The 23218-nt window shown below is 37.9% G+C and overlaps 1 protein-coding gene across 2 annotated transcripts in view; it reads left to right on the forward strand.

Annotated features, from left to right (window-relative positions):
- The window catches only part of fmnl1b (formin-like 1b), a 90476-nt gene extending 72133 nt beyond the window's left edge, over positions 1 to 18343 (forward strand). For both annotated transcript variants that reach the window (XM_049563251.1, XM_049563252.1), the window contains exons 12-27: positions 139 to 249; positions 451 to 600; positions 700 to 801; positions 1118 to 1361; positions 3994 to 4284; positions 4403 to 4527; positions 5453 to 5655; positions 5747 to 5981; positions 7418 to 7486; positions 9327 to 9407; positions 9521 to 9650; positions 10288 to 10451; positions 12596 to 12697; positions 12849 to 12944; positions 13495 to 13609; positions 17585 to 18343. In XM_049563251.1, the coding sequence (XP_049419208.1) occupies positions 139 to 249; positions 451 to 600; positions 700 to 801; positions 1118 to 1361; positions 3994 to 4284; positions 4403 to 4527; positions 5453 to 5655; positions 5747 to 5981; positions 7418 to 7486; positions 9327 to 9407; positions 9521 to 9650; positions 10288 to 10451; positions 12596 to 12697; positions 12849 to 12944; positions 13495 to 13609; positions 17585 to 17685 (2319 nt within the window). In that variant the 3' untranslated portion in view covers positions 17686 to 18343. The remainder of the gene's footprint in view (positions 1 to 138; positions 250 to 450; positions 601 to 699; positions 802 to 1117; positions 1362 to 3993; positions 4285 to 4402; positions 4528 to 5452; positions 5656 to 5746; positions 5982 to 7417; positions 7487 to 9326; positions 9408 to 9520; positions 9651 to 10287; positions 10452 to 12595; positions 12698 to 12848; positions 12945 to 13494; positions 13610 to 17584) is intronic.
- Positions 18344 to 23218: the final 4875 nt, after the last annotated feature.

The raw sequence follows: 23218 nt of genomic DNA on the forward strand, positions 1-23218 counted from the left end.
GATCTGACCTGTGTACATCTACATGACAGACCATAATACTCACACCTACAGTCACAGTCAAAGCTTCTCTTTGCAGACGAGGCGTCCTGTCCTGCATGTGACTGTTTAAGTGATGTAGTTCCTCTGTGTGTCCACCAGGTGGCCTGTATGCAGTTCATCAACATCGTGGTCCACTCAGTGGAAAACATGAACTTCAGAGTCCACCTGCAGTACGAGTTCACTCATCACGGGCTGGACGACTACCTGGAGGCAAGTTTGACCTTTGACCCTTCAGTCATACGGTCACACACTAAATCCTTAAACACGTGGGCATTTTATTCTGCAGTTAGACTCAGAACCCACTGATGAATCACACTGACAGAATGGTACATTCATTCTGTGCATGTGTAACGTGTTACTCAGTGACTTCATGGTGATTACTGTTCTTTAAATATCTGTGTTTGTGAGCAGAGGTTAAAGTTCACAGAGAGCGACAGGCTGCTGGTGCAGATTCAGGCCTATCTGGACAACGTGTTCGATGTGGGAGCTCTGCTGGAGGACGCAGAGACCAAGAACGCTCTGCTGGAGCACATGGAGGAGCTGCAGGAGCACAACACGCAGGTACACACACACACACACACACACACACACACACACACACACACACACACAGTGTGTATGATGGTAATCACAATGTATGAATGAACCTTTGTGTGACAGCTGAGCTCCAGGCTTCAGGAGAGTGAGAGGGAGGCGATGGAGAAGGTGTCAGAGATGGAGAAGAAGCTCATTCAGACGACGAAAGAGGTGGAGCTCTTAAAGGTGGAGTACACGCTTCTTCTCCTGATGATTTATTCTCCTTAAAGGAAAAGTACAACCTGGGTTTTGTCTTCAGAGCTGTGGTTGTTTCTGTTATGATATAACCGTTTGCAGCAAATTAATTTACAACATGGCGTTGCTGAAAAAACAGAGCAGCTAATGTTGCTGCGAGAAGTTGCGGAGTGAGATGATGTGTAATGCTGCTGATGTTTATGGTTAGTATTTGATTCTTTAGGCCACTTTACTGTGATATTTATGGTCATATACACAGACTTCCTCCTGTCTCCTGACTGTGTCCGTATCGCACTGTTCATCGTAGGAGAGTCTGCGTGAATCCTGCTCCCAGGTGACCCTGCTGCAGCAACGAGAACGAGAGAGAGAGCTCGAACGTGAGCGGGAAAGAGAGCGCGAGAGAGACAGAGATCGATGCACTCAGGCCCTGAGGGAGCTGGAGGTTAAAGTCCAGGCTCTGGTGGAGCAGGGGCTGGTCAGGATGGAGCGCTCCTCCTCTGGACAGCTGGATGTTCAGGTGGTCCCCGTCATCCAGCACGTCATCCAGAAAGGTCAGAGCTGCTGATCGTGTCACACCAGCAGACTGGAATAATCACTATTACTATTATTAGTCTAATTACCTGAGAGCCACTGGTCAGCTTGTTCTCTCACAGGAGGGCCAGTATTCACTCATTTTTTCCTGCTGCTCTGCGTGATAGAGAATCAGCTTCCTCCTCCACAGATGAGACAGGAAGCAGTCACATTAAACGCCATGAAAAGAGTTTCACTTCTCTTCAAACTCTCTCTCCTCCAGGTCAGGCTGTATTTGAGGTTCACATAGAGACACTTTGGTGCCACGTCTGTCACCTTTAAAAGCTGAATGTGAAATGAAATGTCAAATGTTATGCTCAGATTTTGCAGCCTTGGATCTGTGGAGAAATATGAATTAGAAAAATGCATATTTGTGACACAGATTTAATACTAAATTCCTAATATTTGATGGGCCTCCTGCTCACACAGCATGCTGTTACTATGATGAATTAGAAATAAGATGTTTGTATTAAATCAGTCACAAACGTTGATAAAGTTTCCACATTGAGTTATAATGTCTCTAATTTCTCAGCAGCCAGCACCGATTCTTTATTGACCACAAGTTTAACTCATACTCCGGCAGCCTCCTCTGCAGGTGCTGTGATTACAGATGAAGTCAATGTGAAGACATGAGCGGACATCAAACTCACCGTCCACTGGGTGGTGTGAATTAAAGGCAAAGACTTGTTTTTGCAGGTTGAAAATCAGCTTATGTGGAGACGTCAGTTCAGTTATCTGGAAACAACTCAGTTATTTTGCACTAATTACCAGTGAAATGTTTCATGTCAGTGATTACAATTAGTTGCTCAGCTAGCGTAACAGTTCACGGCATTATGTTTTCGGGTTGTCTGTGTGTCTGTAAGTCCTATTCTCATGAACGTGATATCTCATGAACGCAAAGATGGATTTTCTTCAATTTTTGCCACAAATGTCCCCTTGGACTCAGTGATGAACTGATTTGACTCTGGGGGTCAAAGGTCAAGGTCACCATGACCTTGCATCTGTTTCATTCTTGTGAACACAATATCTCAAGAACGTCTTTATGGATTTTATTTATTTTTTATTTATTTTATTTTTTTCAAATTTGGCACAAACATCCACTTAGACTTAACAATGAACTGATTAGATTTTTTTTGGTCAAAGGTAGGGATGGGCAAACGATCAAAATTCATTAGTCGATCATCAAAAAAATTAACGATCAATTATCGATTAATTGATAAGCGAGTATTTCAAAAGAGAGAAAACAAAAGAGTGCAGTGCAGACTGTCGCCGCAAGAGAGCGCAGCTGCCCCAGTTCTGAGCTTCAACCCCCCAGGCCAAAGAGGAAGAATGGCGTGCATGTGCAGTTCACCCCTGGGTGTTTACAACCGTTGCCAGCCAGAGTTACAGGCTTCAGTTTTCAGCGAAACCTCCATCTTTCAATGGTGTAGTGTTTTCAGAGGCCTCAAGGGAAGCCGCAGAGGCTTTGGAGAGCGATGAGAGCCTCCGTCTTTTTATGATTTTTTGCCTGGCATAGGTCCGGCAGGGGGTCTCGTAGGCAGCTCGCCGATTAATGTCAATTTCACCGTTACCTGCGTCCATTTCATTCTTGTGAACGTGATGTCTCAAGAATGTCTTGATGTATTTTTTTCAAATTTGGCACAAACATCCACTTGGACTTAACAATGAAATGATTAGATTTTTTTTGGTCAAAGGTCAATTTCACCGTTACCTGGCGTCCTTTTCATTCTTGTGAATGTGATATCTCAAGAACACCGTTAGAGAATTCACTGATGAACTGATTTTAATTTGGTGGTCAGAGTTAAAGGTCACTGTGACCTCATTTGTCTCATTCATGTGAACAATATCTCAAGAATGTCTTGATGGGTTTTTTTCAAATTTGGCACAAACATCCACTTGGACTTAACTATAAGCTGATTAGGTTTTTTTGGACGAAGGTCACAGTCCATTTCATTCTTGTGAACGTGATATCTCAAGAGCAACTTGAGGGAATTTCTAAGGTTTTGCAAAAATTGGCTCGGGTAAAAACAACAAGCCTTACCGTCTGTTGGAGGTCACATTTGGCCTTCGTCGTGTTCTTCTTTCTACATGGCATCATACCACACCGGGACCGTTCTGCCTGCCCAATTTTGTACACTTGCACTTCTTGTTTATTTGATAATTTTTCTTTGATATTTGTGTTTCTAACATAAGTACCTGTAAGCGAGCAGGATTTGTAGTGAAACTGTTCCTTTTCGTTCAGCTTCCAGGGGGAGATCTGCACTCTGTCTTCTTTTGTTGTTGGGTTAGGGACGTTCCTGGGCACAGTGTGCAGGTGAGGTCGGGACTTTTTAAAAAAGAAACGACCTTAAGACTGTAAGCAAGCTCAGAAAATCACGGACACAGTGACAAAAAAAAACACAATATAGTGAGGCGAGAAGCCAAGAGGACAAAGCTTGTTCCAAAATGAGGGTGAATGTGTGGCGGCTTTAACTTTCGCTTTTCCTGACGATACTGTTTACAAACGTTAAACTATAGTTCCTGCAAAGTGCACCTTTAAATTTTATCCAGAAAGGTCTACTGGCTCCACTTCATGACAGCACAGAGCTGAGAGTGTCTTTGTTCCCCCCACAGCTCAAGAAGAAACAGATTCAGGTAAAGACCAGGAGGCGTCTCCCTCCTCCTCAGACCTTCAGCCTCAACTCTCTGAGGCTCCTCTGCAGTCAGCAACAGTACAAGCTCCTCCACCACCACCACCTCCTCCTCCACCTCCTCCCCCTCCTCCTCCACCTTCAGGCTCAACTGCAACTCCTCCTCCTCCTCCTCCTCCGCCTCCTCCACCACCACCAGCAGCTCCACCACCCCTGCTGCCTCCTGGAGGTGGTACGACCCAGCCATCAGGGGATGTGACTGATGGGAGCTCAGGTGAGCTCACCTGGCTCTCGTTCTGCTTAAAGAAAAGTCTGAGAAATAAACAGATATTTTATAACATTATTTAGATTTTCTGTTTTAGAAGATGAACATTTTTTCATTTTTCTTCCAGGCTGTAAAAAGAAGAAGCCGATTCAAACCAAATACCGAATGCCACTGTTGAACTGGCAGGCTCTTAAATCCAACCAGGTGGCAGGAACCATCTTTAACGAGCTGGACGACGAGCACGTCTTAGAGGTTTGTGTCCGTCTCTGTTTCCACTTCATACAATGTGAGAGCGTCTTTCCAGAACATAAAAATCCACTGACTCTCCCACACACACAGTCAAACAGTTTCTTCATTATATTTAATACAGTAATCAGAAATATTTGGATTTAAATGGTGTAATTAAACTTGCAGTGTACATAAGTCCTTAGCAGCCTTTTATACTGTGCCAGTTATTATAAGAAGACCTGTGATGTCATAAAACAGTTTGTATTATGTCTGTATTCATATTGTTCAGCGGTGGACAGTGAGGGTCCTAATGCAGTTTTAATTTAATGAATATCTCCATTAAAACAGTATTATATTTTACTTTGTCCTTTATTTGTCTCTCTGGTCTGAATCATTTCCTCGGTGTCACTCATACAGTAGATTTTTTCATGGTGGACATTTTGACTTGTAGCAGGAAAAGCACGGGTGGAACAAACAGTGGCTGTGGTCCATCTGGTCTGTTTCCTGCTGGTACAAGCCAAAATTTCTGCTGTGAAAAAGGTCTGTTGACACCAAAACCGCACCAAGCAGTGGCAAAGTGCAGCCTGTGGTGAGCTACCATGCAATGGCAATGGAAAGCTGCGGCGGTCGCTCTGAGAGCTGGCCAGCTGTTGAATCCTACAGCGGAGCACGGCCAATCTTTAAGCTGGGGACAGTTTAACTTCTAGCAGCGAATTGCGGGGAGTTGTATTCTTGTATCTACATGTCATGTTGCCATGTTACAAAGATCTTCCTCCCGCCTGAAACACATAAACGCACCTCCGTACTGCAGACAGATGTTATCACTGCTGAGCGCCGCACTTTGCTGCTGCTTGATATGTTTTCCGCATGAGAAATTTCTTGTTTCATCGCCACAAACATGAGCCACGTCCATCTGTTCTAATTCATCTCTGCATATTTCTGTTCTCAGGAGCTGAACATGGCGACTTTTGAGGAGCAGTTTAAGACCAAGGCGCAGTCCGCCCCTGTAGAGCTCGGGACCCTCAAGATGAAACTGGCCCATAAGACCCCCAGTAAAGTGTCTCTAATGGAGCCCAACAGGGCCAAAAACCTGGCTATCACCCTGCGCAAGGAGGGAATGGCTGCATCTGATATCTGCTGCGCAATTGAGACGTATGTACCAAATCATCTGATCAGTCTGACTGTGAATCATCTGTTGTTTTAGTTTTATTATTCAACACGAGTGTCACTGGTGGCTCCGCAGGTACAACCAGAGAGCTCTGAGCCTGGACTTCCTGGAGCTCCTGGAGCGCTTCATCCCCACAGAGTACGAAATGAAGCTCATCCACAACTACGAGTACGAGGGCAGGCCCCTGGACGAGCTCAGCGAGGAGGACCGCTTCATGGTGCTCTTCAGCAAGATCCCACGGCTCTCACAGCGCATCAGCACGCTCACATTCATGGGCAATTTCCCCGAGAGCGTCCAGCTAATACAGCCGGTGAGTTCATGGAGGAGGGTTCAGTAAATTTAACTGTGTCAGAGAAGAGACTGAAGGTCGGAGGCATCACGTCCCTACACTGAAGATGTGTCTTCCTCTGTGAGGAAATAGTCCCGTCATTAAAGATTGTTTTATCGGCGGCAATTAAAACTCCTATATGTTACTGAAAACGTGTTTTATATGAAGGAGTGTTAACGTGACGCTGAGTTAAAACAAATCAGAGATTTCAAGAATAAAGTCAAAACATTACATAATAATCATAAGTCATAATTTTGATAAATAAATCATAATATTACAGGAATAAACTGTAAATGATGTAATTAGGTATGGAAATTATTGAGGAAAAAACTCATAAATTTACTGGCAGGAAGTCGATGCAGTCGACACAGTATAAAGAGCAACAACATCAGTGTAGGAGGGAAGTTGTGATGGATGAATTGGTCCAGCGCAGGACTTTCCCCCAAGAGAGCAGGGTTTGTGTCCCGTCTGAGGCCATGCTGGTTTGTTATTTTTAGACTTAGTTAAATATGAGTTTTTAGGATGTATAAAGCTGCTGAATGCACACTTCTACATCATCTTTGTCACTCTGTACACGTCACCTGACTTTCTGGCAAAAAAAAAAAATTCTCAATTTTTTTTTTAAATTTCTTTCAGGTAAATTTACGTATTTATTTGTTTAATATCACAACATTTTTTCTCAAAGTATTTTGACTTTATTCTCAAAATCTGCAATTATTTTCTTCCTCAATGTGGCCCAAGTACTCTGTACTAGGACTAAGTCTTTATTTATTAATTTCTTTATTTGGACTCCCATTAGCGTCCACAGAGGGGTCGCTATAGTCCACACAAAAATAGTGACAATAAAAGCAATCAGCAAGTATTAGTAAAACAAAAAAGGCAAAACATGCCAAATCTAAGGGTCAGAAAACAAGTAAAATGACTCTACGTATGAAACAAAAAGATCACAAATACATATCGAATGTTAATTAAGTCAATATTATATGACTGATTTCAAATGAATAGATAAATATGCCTATGAAGTAAATCCTGAAATAATTTAATGAGGCTTTAGATATATATATATACATTTTAATATTTACGTATTTATTGCCTTATTTATTTATTGCAGGATTTATTTCATAGCCATATTTATTTATTTTGTAGGCTGATTTATTTCTGTATTTAATATTGGCTTAAATGGCACTCCATAAATGCAGAGAAAAAAAAAATCAAAAAGCATGAAAGGTGAAACGCACTCTGATAATTCAGCTTAATGTCCTTTAAACAACAGAACTGTCTGTTTTAACAGACGAGGCCAGATGTAAATCAAACATGACAGACTACTTTAATCTGCTCGTTTTATACAGTTTGGATTTCTGTTAATATATTTGGCTGAGAAACAAATAATTAATCTCAGTTTCAACTCTGTCTGGCAGCAAATGAACGCCATCATCGCTGCGTCGATGTCGATCAAATCCTCCAGCAAACTGAAGAAAATCCTTGAGGTGAGTACACAACTTGTTATAATAATTAAATGTGTTTGAACTTCAGCTGATGTTCGACCAATGTTTTACACTTCTGACTCAACATCACGTCTCTGTGCTGTGTGGGAGTCATTTGTAGAAAAGAATTGCACAGTTGGATATTAATTGTAAAGTCTTAAAGTTGAAGAACTCTGAATTACAGCTAAAAGATCACTTTAAGCCCCGTCTCCACCAAACCCTTTCAGTCCAGCACCTCTGGAGCCAGCAGTAAGCCTTCAGACATGGTACCTAGACCCTCGGTGTGTTCAGACAGTCCTCTTAAATGTGGGCGGGGTTGTTGTCACTCACTGCTCCGTCCAGCACTCGCTGTATTTCCTCATCAGCGGTGACACAGATGGAAGTCTGCACCTGGTTTATCGTCCACAGAACGAGGCTGCACGCCCACATTTTCACAACAAAATAGAACAGGCTGCAGTGAGAGTCTCTCTCCATGGGATATTTCAAAATAGCAGCTTTGTGCATTTAGTCCTTCTCAGGCAAGCTCAGGGGTTTAGTGTTGCTGTAGCCCACAGGAAGTGAGGATTAGAATATATGACCTTCACATAATCCGCTCCAAATGAATCTATATTTTTAAAGTCATTACTAAAAGTGTGTGTCATATAAAAACTAAAGTGATGGTCAAAGTTGTCACAGTGAAATTTAAGGTGTGCTGATGGATTCACGTCATCAACTCATGCATTGAGTAACATTACAAGTTAACGTTCCACCTTAAAAGTTGCCGGCAGTCGGCCCAGTGAATGAAGTTATTTTTTTCTCTTTCATTTTATAGTTGTAGTTTACTGATGTATGAACAGAGGTTACATAAAACCAGAGTGAGCGTCCTCTACTGACCAATCAGACTGCAGGGTTTCTAGCTCCACCTTTTAGTACCAGATCTGTGTGCTAGGTACCCCAACAGAGGGGGGACCAAACATGGGGACGCTAAGGAACGCTGCTGTTGGGACCATCCACAACTTTCACTGTGGAGACAGAAAAATGACAAGAATTACTATCACTACTATCACTACTTTTCTTCAAAATGAAATGCTGACATTACAGAGTGCATGGTTTTTACTGTAAATGCAGTGAGATTAAAAAAATGTGGTTTTAATGGAAGTCAATGAAGCATTTGCGGCCACGAAGGCGTCCAGAGGGAATATCTGACACTGCATTAAAAATGCTACTGCAATCAAATCAATTTTGTTGCTAATCTTTGACATATCCAAGACTCTACCACCAAAGCTCCATCTCCTCCTATTTATTATATGGAAACTAACAAAAAAAAATTTTGTGGGGTTTTTTTTTTTTTTTTTGTAATAAAAATTGAAATATTTCAAATAATTAAACTGTCTTTTAAAGGGTTAAAATCCTTAAAACTACTGAATGTGTGGTAGTTTTGAGCAATTTTGAAGTTGTTTAAGTGATTTATGAAAAAAAGCAGAAAAAAATATTGATGTGTGATTTAATAGCAGTTTTTTGTGCGTGTACGTTTTTGCCACAAAGGTGTTCAGAGGGTGCAAAAATGCATCAGGAGAGTAAAAGACACTGGATTTCAAAAATGTTACTAAAAAGAAAAGTTCTTGCAAAAATTTATGCCACAAGCTGTAACACAGCCAAAATGATCACCAAATCAAAAAAGAAGTTGAGGGAGGCGAAAGGGTTAATCTGAAATATGTTTTGTGTAAGATTGTTTTTTCTGACGAAAGTAAAAAGTATTGTGGTGTCTTAAACTTGAGGTCCATGTGCCCTCTGTGTGCATGAATGAATGATTTTATCATTGCTCACTGAAAATAAAGTTTCTGTCTCTGTTTCTGATGAAAAGATCATTTTAGCATTTGGAAACTACATGAACAGCAGCAAGCGAGGAGCAGCGTACGGCTTCCGCCTGCAGAGTCTAGATCTGGTGAGTCCAAACGTCTTCAACTTTTTAATGTGTCATCACCTCAAATCCAGAAATCATTTAAACAAATAAGTCTTGTTTTTGACTGTTGTTGTTTTTTGTTTTCTGCTCCCAAGCTGTTAGACACCAAATCGACAGACAGAAAACAGACGCTGCTGCATTTCATCGTCGACATCATCCAGGAGAAATATCCAGAGGTCCAGTCCTTCTACACAGAGCTGCACTTCCTGGACAAGGCAGCGCTGGGTGAGTACGTGAACACGGGTGTTGAGGGGCGTTGCAGCAGCAACTTTGTTTTAATATTGTAAAAAGTTTACAATATATAGACCCTTTTTTACTGTTAGTAAACAGTATGATGTTTAGTGGTGGGCGGGGCTTAGCTGGAGGCAAACAGCAGACGTCCCCTCAATTTAAGAAAATAAATAAATATTATTTCTGTCATGTCGTGTCCTAAATATTATAAAAATAATTGTAGTAACGGCTTCAAATTGCTGTGGAAACAAAAAGTATACTGAAGGTATTATATGTTACATTATAGGATGTTTGTTGTATGTTTTGATGTGTTTTTAAGACTATGTGACAAATATGTTTCTATCCAGGAGATTAATATTTAACAGAAATGTTCCTTTAGTAGAAATTGAATGGATCATGGTTGTAAATTCAGTCACTCTGGTGCAGATATGAACGTGTCAAATGTTCATAAGAAGTTAAGACATCATTTTTCCTTTGTGCAGTTTATCTGTCCTCTCACCCCGACACCACAGTGTGACCTCTCTGCGTCAGCGTTAATACCATAAACTCTAATTACAGCACTATCAGCTGTGATACAAGTGTTAAATTTAACTTGTGAATGAGTGTGAGCTGACTCTCTCGTCCGCTGTAGTTTCTATTGACAGCATCCTGCAGGATGTGCGGGCCCTGGAGAGAGGCATGGAGGTGACCAGGAGAGAGTTCACTGTAGAGAAAGACAATCCTGTGCTGCAGACGTTTCTCAGCCGCAACACCGAGCTGCTCGACTCGCTCATAGCTGATGGAAAAACTGCTCAGGTCAGATTTGTTTACCTAAATACAAACTGTGTCCGTACAAACACCATTTTGTATTCCATTGATACACCTCTTATGGAAACCCATTTACACCAGCGTGATACAGAAATTCATCCCAGCTGTTGTTATGAGACTTTCTTGAATGTATCACGTGGTATTGAAAAAATAATGACTTAGTATCTCATAATAATGTGTTAGTATTGTAACATGAGCAACTTTCTCACTTAGGATCTCAAAATAGTAAGTTAGTGTCTCTATTGACGTAATATCTCATAAAAAATAGATTTATCATCTCAAAATGAGTTAGTGTCTCAAAATAATGACCTGGTATCTCAACAATATGACTGCATCTCAAAGTAATCAATCAATCAATTATTTATTTGTCATTGTCATAATAACACAGTTATAAATATATTATTTTAAGACAATTATTATAAATAATTGTCTTAAAATAATGACTTTGTATTTCAAGATATTGTCTCAATATCTGGACATAATGACTTAGTATCTCTAAAAAATGACATAGTATTTCAAAAATAATGACTTAAGCCCTCTGTCTGTAATCATTATGGATAATGTCAGTAAAAATTACGGCGACTTTTACCTTCTGAAAAACGGTCCAGAGAAAATACCTCGGGTAATATTAATCCCGTGTGAACGCGATCCTCTGTAAAAATGTATGTAAATATTTCGTCACGCCCTGTTTACAACCATTTTTCCACTTTCACAACAATTTTTCCACGTTGTTTCGATGATGGAGGCGCTTGAAGAAGCACTCGGTGTTGTCAGCAGTCGTGATAGTGGACATTCTTCTAATGATCACACAGCCCTACGTGGGAGACCAATCAACAAGGTCGAGAAGAAAGCCACAAGACTTCTGGTTGTGTTAGCTAGGCCTGATATACTGCTAATTGTTGTGTGCACACAATCCTGATCATGGGCAATGTTTCATATTGGGCTAATCATTTATTATTATTACACATACAGGACGCAATGTAGCACGCACATGCCGACAGGGAGGTGACGCCAGGGCGCAAACCGAGTTACCACTCCCATCTCTGGTAGAATTACGAAGATTTCTTGTCCCGTGAGAATCGGACATTTATATGACAGACATCCTGTGGTAAACTGACATTAGTCCGCATCATCTCAAGGCAATTGAATCAAACGCACCTGGACTTAGTTTTGTCTTAGAAGACGTTTCACCTCTTATCCAAGAGGCTTCATCAGTTCATGCTTGTCTGACTAGACTGGAGCTAGTCTGACAAACTGGTGTGTAAACACCCAGGTATTTAACCTCTGAGGAGGTCTTCACAAGGCCAATGATGTCACTGGTTCGTTAGTGCTCCAAAGGTGTGTCATCGTTGAGTCGTCAGAGTCACATGAGGCCATTTGTGAACGACCATTGTTTTTCGGGGTTAAGCTGTTAAATCTCCCGGGCAAGGATAGGTGCTGTCCTTTCATCCTATGGATGGATAAATGAGAATATCCACAGGCATTAGTCCACATCCCTGTGTAAAGCTAATCCTGTCCCAATAGTACTTCAGTGTCGCTAAAGGATGACTTAATATCTCAAAATGAGTGATTGACTTGGTATCTCAAAATTAATCAGCACCTTGAAATGAGGTTGTATCTCTGAAGAATTAGTTCCTCTAAATCATGACAAACTATATCAAAGTAATAAGTTATCGTTTCAAAATAAGTTGATATCTCAAAATAATGTCAAAGAATCTCAACATGATGACATAGTATCTTGAAATAGTGATTTAGTTTCTCAAAATAATGATTTCTTATCTTGAATTAATGAAATTGTACATAAACAAAATAAACCTTGTGGCGAGCTCACCTGGTAGAGCTGTTGCCTCATATACAAAGAACTGGTCCTTGCTGTAGCGGCCACGGGCTCTCCCTCATCTTCACACTGCAGTTGTCTCATCAAATAAAATATCTTTAAAAAAATTAAAACTTTCTCAAAAAATTGACTTACCATCTCTGACAAGACTTAAGTCCAAATATTTAGAAGGTTTTTCACCTTTAAAATATATATATATATATTGAGACATTAACTCAGTAATAATATAAAGAAGCTGATAATGAAGTTTCTCATCCTGCCTGAAGCTAAAGATTGTTTTGTCTCTGTCTGACAGGATGCTTATGACTCTGCTGTGGAGTACTTCGGCGAGAACTCTAAAACCACTCCGCCCTCCATGTTCTTCCCCGTCTTTGTCAGGTTCATCAAAGCATACAAGGTCAGACAGCGCTCCTTTTATTGATCCCTGGCACAACTGAACCGACTCGCTGCTTCACTGATAATGACAAACAGATATTACTGTACACTCGCAGCTTATTATCTGACCTTCAGACGCAGAGAAGTGAATTAAAATACTGTTTCTCTGACAGCAAGCTGAGCGGGAGAACGAGCAGAGGAAGAAACAACACGTCCTGAACTGTGAAGCTCCGTCAACTCCACCTAAACCTGAAGTCACAGGGAATAAGGTAACTTGTTATTCCTGAAAATATAATACAACTGCAGCTATTCGTAGACGCCCTGTTTCTATAACTATGGTCTTATTCTGAAAGTTTTATCCTCAGTTTCTATCAGTTATAATATTATAAACAAAGTGAGGAAATGGCTCGTGACTGTTGCTAAATCAAAAAGACAGGAAGAACCTGAAACAAAGACACTGGAACATAAAAAACAAGGACGCACACTGAGGTTGTACATATGTGTAAAACACACACTGAGGTATTGGTACACACTCACACAGACTGAGGCTGTGACATTTTTTCCTGCTGCACCGGCAAGAAGTGATTTTTAACAGCTCTTTCCTACAACACCTTCTTTCCTCAGATGAGTTACCAGACTAAAGAGAGAGCGTGTGTTGTACAGATTGTGAAGTAGTATGTGAGTTGTCACTTTGGGCTGTATGAGTAAAGTTGCCTTGATTACAAGATCAGACAAATGAGAACCAAACTGTAAGAAACTGGAGTCATCCTCAAGAGCTCCCACTCAGACATTCAGACATCGACATGTTTGATGTTTCAGGTTTCTGTGACGTCCAGACTGCCGCAGATGGATCTGATAGCGGAGCTGAAGAAGAGGCAGGTGTCTCCTCTGGTGAGGGAGGGCAAGGACGGAGCCATCGAGGACATCATCACAGGTACACAACACCCTGGACACACACACACACACACTGTCCATTACAGCATGACTTCACTGTTAACTGTGGCTGAGCTCAGTTTAACAAAGACATACACAGTGTGTTCACCATCAGGGTTCCTCTCTGACTTAAAGGAGTAGTTCAGCATTTTGGGAAATGCACATCTTTCCAAGAGTAAGATGAGACGATCAGTAGAACTAGTCCTGCCTGCAGTCGGGACATGGTTAGCCTAGCTTAGCTTAGACACTGGAGACAGGTGGTACAGTTAGCCTGGCTCTGTTAAACTGAAGCTATGAAGATAATGAGCTAACGCCCGGGCCACACTGCCTGCATGAACAGTGAGGCATCTACACAATAGGAGCTTTTTTTCTGCGTGACGAGCAGTTTTCAGAAAATAAAGACAATGAAAATGTTTTTTTTTAATAATCATATTGGCATTATACCACCTTTCACTCTCAAGGTCTCCATCTGGCACAGACATGAAAAAATATAAATATTTCAACCTTTCTTGTTTCTGTTTCAAAATAAAAGCCCTCTGACAACAGACAGTGTTTCTGCTGCGCTGCTGCTTCCTTCAACTGTATTTCCACAGTTAAAAGCTGATACTCTGCTTATTTATGGAGCCGTGCAAGTCATTGCAATTTCAACATAATGGCCATACATATATTTCACAATAAAAGCCTTATCTTAACAAATTAAGGGATACTGTCCACAGAAACAGTAGGTCCGTTTCCACTGAAGAAGTTCCTGGCACTATTTGGGGGGCAGGAACTACTACAGGAACGTCCTCTCGCTCGGCCCTCTCAACCACCGTGTCTCCACTGAGAGAGCGGAGTACGAGGAAGGTTCCTGTAAAGTTACCGGGCTCTGGATGTGACGTAATCGTTGCACGACCATTTTGACTGGGGCGACATAGTGGCGTAGGGACGCCATTAGCCGTTAGCGGTGTCTGTAATAACTCCAGTCACGGTCCGTGAAAAAAATATTTTTTCCAGCGGATGTCTTAGTTACAAGATGATTGAGCTAACTGGAGTAGTTTCATGTCGTATCTGACAACAGGAGGCTTTTAACAGATGACGTCCTGATGTTAGCTTTGCTGCTGCTGTTAGCTGTGATTTCCCAAAACTGAATAAATACCACACATAGCAACACAAAACTGCTTTGCTAGCTCAATCATGTTGTAACTAAGATATCCTCTGGAAAAGATATTTTTTTCATGGACCGTTTATTGAGTTATTACAGACACCGCTAACAGCTAACGGTTAGCCCAGCTAATCTACGATAACCATGTTATTAATTACAAAACGTCACATCCCGCCTTGAGTATATCCAATCAGCACCAAGTAAACTCCAAGCCCCAGCCAGGAGTCTCTCGGGCCGTTCTGAGTACCTACTCCGAGGCAGGGACTAGTTTAGCCCCTGTAAAAGTTCCGGAACTCTGTCCTTCGGGGGTGGTTCCTGCGGTGGAAACGGGCCTTGTGTGAACACTGCACATCATGAAACGAGGTAGCTGTAACAAAGTGCTCACATAGGCAGCATGGCCTGGGTGTAAAGCTCATTATCAACATGTACCTCGCAGTTTGAACTGAGGAAAAAAAAAAAACAAAAATTGAATTTCACCCTAAACTCACAAATTGTTGTTACATTTCTGTTTGTGTTGAGATTAAACAAACAAGATGCAACATGTTGATCAGCAAGCTTTAGTGTTGGTCGAGTCCGGCTGCCTGTTTCCCTCCGCCCAAAGTGTTAATGCTAAGCTAGGCTATCCACAACATGCTGACTTCCAGCTCTGTATGAAATAGTTTAACGTGATAAAGATCTTCTCTCAAGAAGATGAAAGAAAACAAATATCTTTATTTCCCAAAATGTTGAGCTAACCTTTGAAGGGAAACTGAAAGTTAATTGTTGCAGCTACGAAATCATCAAACATTAAAGTGTCCCTTTTTCTAAATGAAATACTTTTTTTCTGGCTAATTGTCCGAGCCGAGCACTAAATGATTGACCTAGGGAAAGATGCACGTCTAAACATTTCCTCCTGTTAATTATTTTAGGGAACTCAGCCTTTTATCTCTAAATTCTTCACTCTCTTTTCTGTCTTTTACGGCTCACATTTCTTGTCCTTGCCTTTCTCTCTCCTTCTCTTGTTTGTCCCTCCTCTCTCCCTGTTGTTTCTCTGGTGTCTTCAGCTCTTAAGTCCGTGCCCTTCACGGCTCGCTCTGCCAAGCGCTCCTCTCGTCTCTTCTGCGACTCCGTCTTCAGCGAAGAGGTGACTTCATAAGATCCCTCGCTGCTCTGTACTGTCCTGCTCACAGCAGCTGCTTCTCTCTCACTGCACCTCTAACACTGTCAGAGGAACATGTACAGCTTTATCTTTACCTGGGCAACTATCATGTATGTGTTCATGTCATATTACAGCCTTAGTCATTAACACTGATCATTCATCTGTGATTTGAAGAACAAAAACACTGTGGTCACAAAATGTTGAATAAAAACAAGACACAGGTTAAAGCCACCTTTTAACACGCAGCTACATACATGACTATAAGAACACAACAGGGGGGTGTCCACATACTTTTGTCTACACAGTATATTTAAAATCCTTGTAAATGTACTTTCTCTCTGGAAGTAATTGCAGTTACAAAATTTTACACAGTCACATTCATACAATGACAAATTAGACTGCAACATTATTTACTATACTTGTAAAGATACACTGTACAGTGATCTACTGTAAGAAAATATTTATTGCATTTTGTGTTGCACACTACACTGTTGCACTTTATTACAGTTTTTTGTCTCATACTGTTCAATGACTTTTCTTCTGATGGCGAACTGTACTACAGCTGTTTTCATGACATTTCATTGACATAGCATATTTGACTTTTTCTCATATATTTTTTATGACATATTATACAATGACTTTTTTCCTCAGTTTTTTTTTATGGCATACTAAACGACAACTTCTTCGCATGATTTTTTAAGACATACAACACTACAGATTTTTCTCTATTTTTTATTGTATACTGTACGAAAACTTAATTGATTTTTTTTTATGACAAACTATACCATGAATTTTTCATATTTTTTAAGACATAGTTTATTGACTTTTTTCATGGATTTAATTAATTTAATTATTAATAATTTAATGACATAGTTTACTATGATATTTTTCTTGATTTTGAATGACATACTGTACTACAATTTCTTAAATCCACTTTTTATGACATACTATACTCATACATACTATACTATTTTTTGTGCCCTACTATACTACATGTTTTTTTCCTAATTTTTGTAATATACTTTATGACATTTTTAAAGTCATCCACCACTTTGTGTAAGCTTTGGTTCTCCAGCTCGAGGCTTTTGATGCGACTGAAGATTTCTCCTCGATCAGCTGTTCTTTGTATGACATCGTATGACACGACTCCTTTTTGTTACATTTTTTACAGCCTACTACATTATGAGATTTTTTTATGACATACCATACTGACACTTTCTCCAGACTTTTCAAGGCTCTACTGTGACATTTTTATGTCATACTTTCCTATGATTTTGAGCGCTTTCCTGATTTTTTTTATTTTTTTTATTGTGTACTTTTTGCTATGAGGCTTTTTTGTATGTCATACTGTGCCCTTTGTTTATTTCATCACATAGTACACTCTGACTTTTTGATGACAGTTTTATCACATTCTATACAATGCTTTTCACAGGATTTTTTATGACATTTTCAGTGACTCTTCGTTATATACTTGGACATTTGACATTTTAATGCATATTATACGATGAATTCTTTTTCTGAAATTTGCCTTAGGTAAGTCTATTAATGCTGAACTTTAACTTCAGTATGACATCTGGAAACTTCCTCCACCACTGGACATGACAAGTTAATAGTACATGTGTTACAAATGTGTGCATCACCTGTTTTGTCTCCTGCTGTTGCTCATTGTGTTTGTTCTTTGTCCTCTGTCTCAGATTTAAGGAATCAGCCGTACAGACGGACAGACGCCGGCAGACACAGCGCCAAGTGGAAACCAGGACAACAGCTGCACGTTTCCTCAGACATCTCCCTCTGAAACATACTGCAGACCACACTGGCCGCTTCAAATATAAACGTACAAAAAGATCAGGCACTGAACTCACCATGGCAACCATCTTGTTGTCTCGTGCATGTTTACGAATGCAGAGGTGAAAACGCATGTTTCAGATAAAGGCTTCAATCTCAAACTGTCCTCACACAAATATTTTTGTGTTGGTGTCTGAATAAAGTAAAGGCTTGGACGACTGTAGAGATGTTGTGTGATTTGAATGATTGAACGTTAACGAGGGTGAATCTTAGCTGTACTCGATGTCAGTGACACTGGATGTCATCAGAGCTCATTAAGACAATTACATGGAAGAATTCAGCTGATTTGTAAAGAGAGAGCTTCATTAATGCTGCTCAGCTCAGAGTGAACCTTCAAAGCATTAGACACAAAGTTGGACACACAGAACACTCACACATTATTTACACAGTTCTCTTAAAAATGCTCAAGTCATGATTTTTTTTTAAAAATTAGTTTTATTTTAAATAGAATATTAATTATGGCTATTCATCTTTCTGTCTTGTAGAAGGTCTCAAGATTTAGGCTGAAAATTTGTTATATATTTAAATTATTTTTAATACTGAAGTGTAAGTATGAGTAACGTCAACTTTGCTTCTGCATTTCAATAAATAAACCATTTTATACCGTTCTTGATTTTGTGTCTTGCTTTTTTGTGACATGCTTTACTATAACTTTATGACTGATTATTAATGTCATACTGTCTGAGACTTTTTAGTGCCAGATTGTTCTTTTTATGACGTTTTGTTATGTCGGTATACTTTGACTTTTTTCCTGATTTTTTTTTTTCTGTGACAAACTAGATTACTTTTTCTTTTTAATTTTATGATGTACGATCACTTTTTGATGAAATTTTTAATTACATACATACATATGACTTTTGTTAGGAAATAACACTGATGTTTATGATTTATGACAGTATACTATGACTTTTGACATTTTTTTCATGAAAATTTGACATACTATACTATGACGTTTTTTTCATCATTTTTTACGACATGCTACACTATGACTTTTTTCATGATTTTGGACGACATACTATACTATGACGTTTTTTCATCATTTTTTACGACATGCTATACTATGACTTTTTTCATGATTTTGGACGACATACTATACTATGACTTTTTTTTCATCATTTTGGACCACATGCTATACTATGACTTTTTATCATGATTTCGGATGACATACTATACTATGACGTTTTTTCATCATTTTTTACGACATGCTATACTATGACTTTTTTCATGATTTTGGACCACATGCTATACTATGACTTTTTTCAGGATTTTGGACGACATGCTATACTATGACTTTTTTCATGATTTTGGACGACATACTATACTATGACGTTTTTTCATCATTTTTTACGACATGCTATACTATGACTTTTTTCATGATTTTGGACGACATGCTATACTATGATGTTTTTTTCATCATTTTTTACAACATGCTATACTATGACTTTTTTTTCATCATTTTTTACAACATGCTATACTATGACTTTTTTTTCATCATTTTTTACAACATGCTATACTATGACTTTTTTCATGATTTTGGACGACATGCTATACTATGATGTTTTTTTCATCATTTTTTACAACATGCTATACTATGACTTTTTTTTCATCATTTTTTACAACATGCTATACTATGACTTTTTTCATGATTTCGGACGACATGCTATACTATGACTTTTTTCATGATTTTGGACGACATGCTATACTATGATGTTTTTTTCATCATTTTTTACGACATGCTATACTATGACTTTTTTCATCATTTTGGACGACATGCTATACTATGATGTTTTTTTCATCATTTTTTACGACATGCCATACTATGACTTTTTTCATGATTTCGGACGACATGCTATACTATGACTTTTTTCATCATTTTGGACGACATGCCATACTATGACTTTTTTCATCATTTTGGACGACATGCTATACTATGACGTTTTTTTCATCATTTTTTACGACATGCTATACTATGACTTTTTTCATGATTTTGGATGATGTACTATACTATGACTTGTTTCATGATTAATTTTAAAAACCTGCTTTAGTATAACATTTTCCATGACATCTTTTGACACAGTTTACTATGACTTATTTTATATTTTTTATGACATCTTATTTTACTTTTTCACCATGGAATATTATCGTGGAATACCATGCTATTATTATATTATTTACTTTGATACGTTGTTTTTCAATAAGTTGTTTTTTGCTTACTCTATTATGACTTCTTCATCAAATTTCGTTGGCTTAGTATGCAAAGATTTTTTCATGATTCATTTATTCATTTGTTGACATAGCATATCATAATTTTATGGCATACAATACAATATACGTTTTTAAATGAAATTATCCATGAAATGTCATAGTCAAACATCACAGTATAGCATGTCGTAAGAAATCATTAAAAAAAACGTCATAGTATAGCATGTCGTCCAAAATCATGAAAAAAAAGTCATAGTATAGCATGTCGTCCAAAATCATGAAAAAAGTCATAGTATAGCATGTCGTCCAAACTCATGAAAAAAAGTCATAGTATAGTATGTCGTCCAAAATCATGAAAAAAAAGTCATAGTATAGTATGTCGTCAAAAATTATGAAAAAAAAGTCATAGTATAGTATGTCGTCAAAAATTATGAAAAAAACTCATAGTATAGCATATCTTAAAAAATCATGTAAAAAGGTCATAGCATAGCATGTTGTAAAAAATCATGAAAAAAGTCATAGTATAGCATGTCGTCCAAAATCATGAAAAAAAGTCATAGTATAGCATGTCGTCCAAAATCATGAAAAAAGTCATAGTATAGCATGTCGTCCAAACTCATGAAAAAAAGTCATTGTATAGTATGTTATAAAAAATGATGACAAAAAGTCATAGTATAGCATGTGGTCCAAAATCAAGAAAAAAGTCATAGTATAGCATGTCGTCCAAACTCATGAAAAAAAGTCATAGTATAGTATGTCGTCCAAAATCATGAAAAAAAAGTCATAGTATAGTATGTCGTCAAAAATTATGAAAAAAACTCATAGTATAGCATATCTTAAAAAATCATGTAAAAAGGTCATAGCATAGCATGTTGTAAAAAATCATGAAAAAAGTCATAGTATAGTATGTCGTCCAAAATCATGAAAAAAAGTCATAGTATAGCATGTGGTCCAAAATCAAGAAAAAAGTCATAGTATAGTATGTCGTCCAAACTCATGAAAAAAAGTCATTGTATAGTATGTTATAAAAAATGATGACAAAAAGTCATAGTATAGCATGTGGTCCAAAATCAAGAAAAAAGTCATAGTATAGCATGTCGTCCAAAATCATGAAAAAAGTCATAGTATAGTATGTCGTCCAAAATCATGAAAAAAGTCATAGTATAGCATGTCGTCCAAAATCATGAAAAAAGTCATAGTATAGCATGTCGTCCAAACTCATGTAAAAAAGTGATAGTATAGCATTTTGTCCAAAATCATGAAAAAAGTCATAGTATAGCATGTGGTCCAAAATCATGAAAAACATGTCATAGTATAGCATGTCGTCCAAAATCATGAAAAGTCATAGTATAGCATGTTGTAAAAATGATGACAAAAAGTCATAGTATAGCATCGTCCAAAATCATGAAAAAGTCATAGTATAGCATGTTGTAAAAAATGATGACAAAAAGTCATAGTATAGCATGTCGTCCAAAATCATGAAAAAAGTCATAGTATAGCATGTCGTCCAAACTCATGAAAAAAAGTCATTGTATAGTATGTTGTAAAAAATGATGACAAAATGTCATAGTATAGCATGTCGTCCAAAATCATGAAAAAAAAAGTCATAGTATAGTATGTCGTTCAAAATCATGAAAAAAAGTCATAGTATAGCATGTCGTCCAAAATCATGAAAAAAAGTCATAGTATAGCATGTCGTCAAAAATCATGTAAAAAAGTCATAGTATAGCATGTCGTCAAAAATCATGTAAAAAAAAGTCATAGTATAGCATGTCATCCAAAATCATGAAAAAATGTCATAGTATAGCATGTCGTCAAAAATCATGTAAAAAAAAGTCATAGTATAGCATGTCTTAAAAAATCATGAAAAAAAGTCATAGTATAGCATGTCGTCCGAAATCATGAAAAAAAGTCATAGTATAGTATGTCGTCAAAAATTATGAAAAAAACTCATAGTATAGCATATTTTAAAAAATCATGTAAAAAAGTCATAGTATAGTATGTCGTCCGAAATCATGAAAAAAAGTCATAGTATAGTATGTCGTCCGAAATCATGTAAAAAACTCATAGTATAGCATATTTTAAAAAATCATGAAAAAAAGTCATAGTATAGTATGTCGTCCGAAATCATGAAAAAAAGTCATAGTATAGTATGTCGTCCAAAATCATGAAAAAAAGTCATAGTATAGTATGTCGTCCAAAATCATGAAAAAAAAGTCAAAGTATAGCATGTCGTCCAAAACCATGAAAAAAAGTCATAGTATAGTATGTCGTCCAAACTCATGAAAAAAAGTCATAGTATAGCATGTCGTCCAAAATCATGAAAAAAGTCATAGTATAGCATGTCGTCCAAAATCAAGAAAAAAGTCATAGTATAGTATGTCTTAAAAAATCATGAAAAAAAGTCATAGTATAGCATGTCGTCCAAAATCATGAAAAAAAAGTCATAGTATAGTATGTCGTCCAAAATCATGAAAAAAAAGTCATAGTATAGTATGTCGTCAAAAATTATGAAAAAAACTCATAGTATAGCATATCTTAAAAAATCATGTAAAAAAGTCATAGTATAGTATGTCGTCCGAAATCATGAAAAAAAGTCATAGTATAGTATGTCGTCCGAAATCATGTAAAAAAATCATAGTATAGAATATGTTAAAAAATCATGATAGCATGTCGTCCAAAATCATGAAAAAGTCATAGTATAGCATGTCGTCAAAATCATGAAAAAGTCATAGTATAGCATGTTCCAAAATCATGAAAAAGTCATAGTATAGCATGTCGTCCAAAATACTGAAAAAAAATTCATAGTATAGCATGTCGTCCAAAATCATGAAAAAAAGTCATAGTATAGCATGTCGTCCAAAATCATGAAAAAGTCATAGTATAGCATGTCGTCCAAAATCATGAAAAAGTCATAGTATAGCATGTCGTCCAAAATCATGAAAAAGTCATAGTATAGCATGTCGTCAAAAATCATGGAAAAAAGTCATAGTATAGCATGTCGTCCAAAATCATGAAAAAGTCATAGTATAGCATGTCGTCCAAAATCATGAAAAAAGTCATAGTATAGCATGTCGTCCAAACTCATGTAAAAAAGTGATAGTATAGCATGTTGTCCAAAATCATGAAAAAAAGTCATAGTATAGCATGTCGTCCGAAATCATGAAAAAAGTCATAGTATAGCATGTCGTCAAAAATTATGAAAAAAACTCATAGTATAGCATATCTTAAAAAATCATGTAAAAAGGTCATAGCATAGCATGTTGTAATAAATCATGAAA

The sequence above is a fragment of the Epinephelus fuscoguttatus genome, linkage group LG20 (genome assembly GCF_011397635.1).
Source record: "Epinephelus fuscoguttatus linkage group LG20, E.fuscoguttatus.final_Chr_v1".
NCBI classification, from domain to species: Eukaryota; Metazoa; Chordata; class Actinopteri; order Perciformes; family Serranidae; genus Epinephelus; species Epinephelus fuscoguttatus.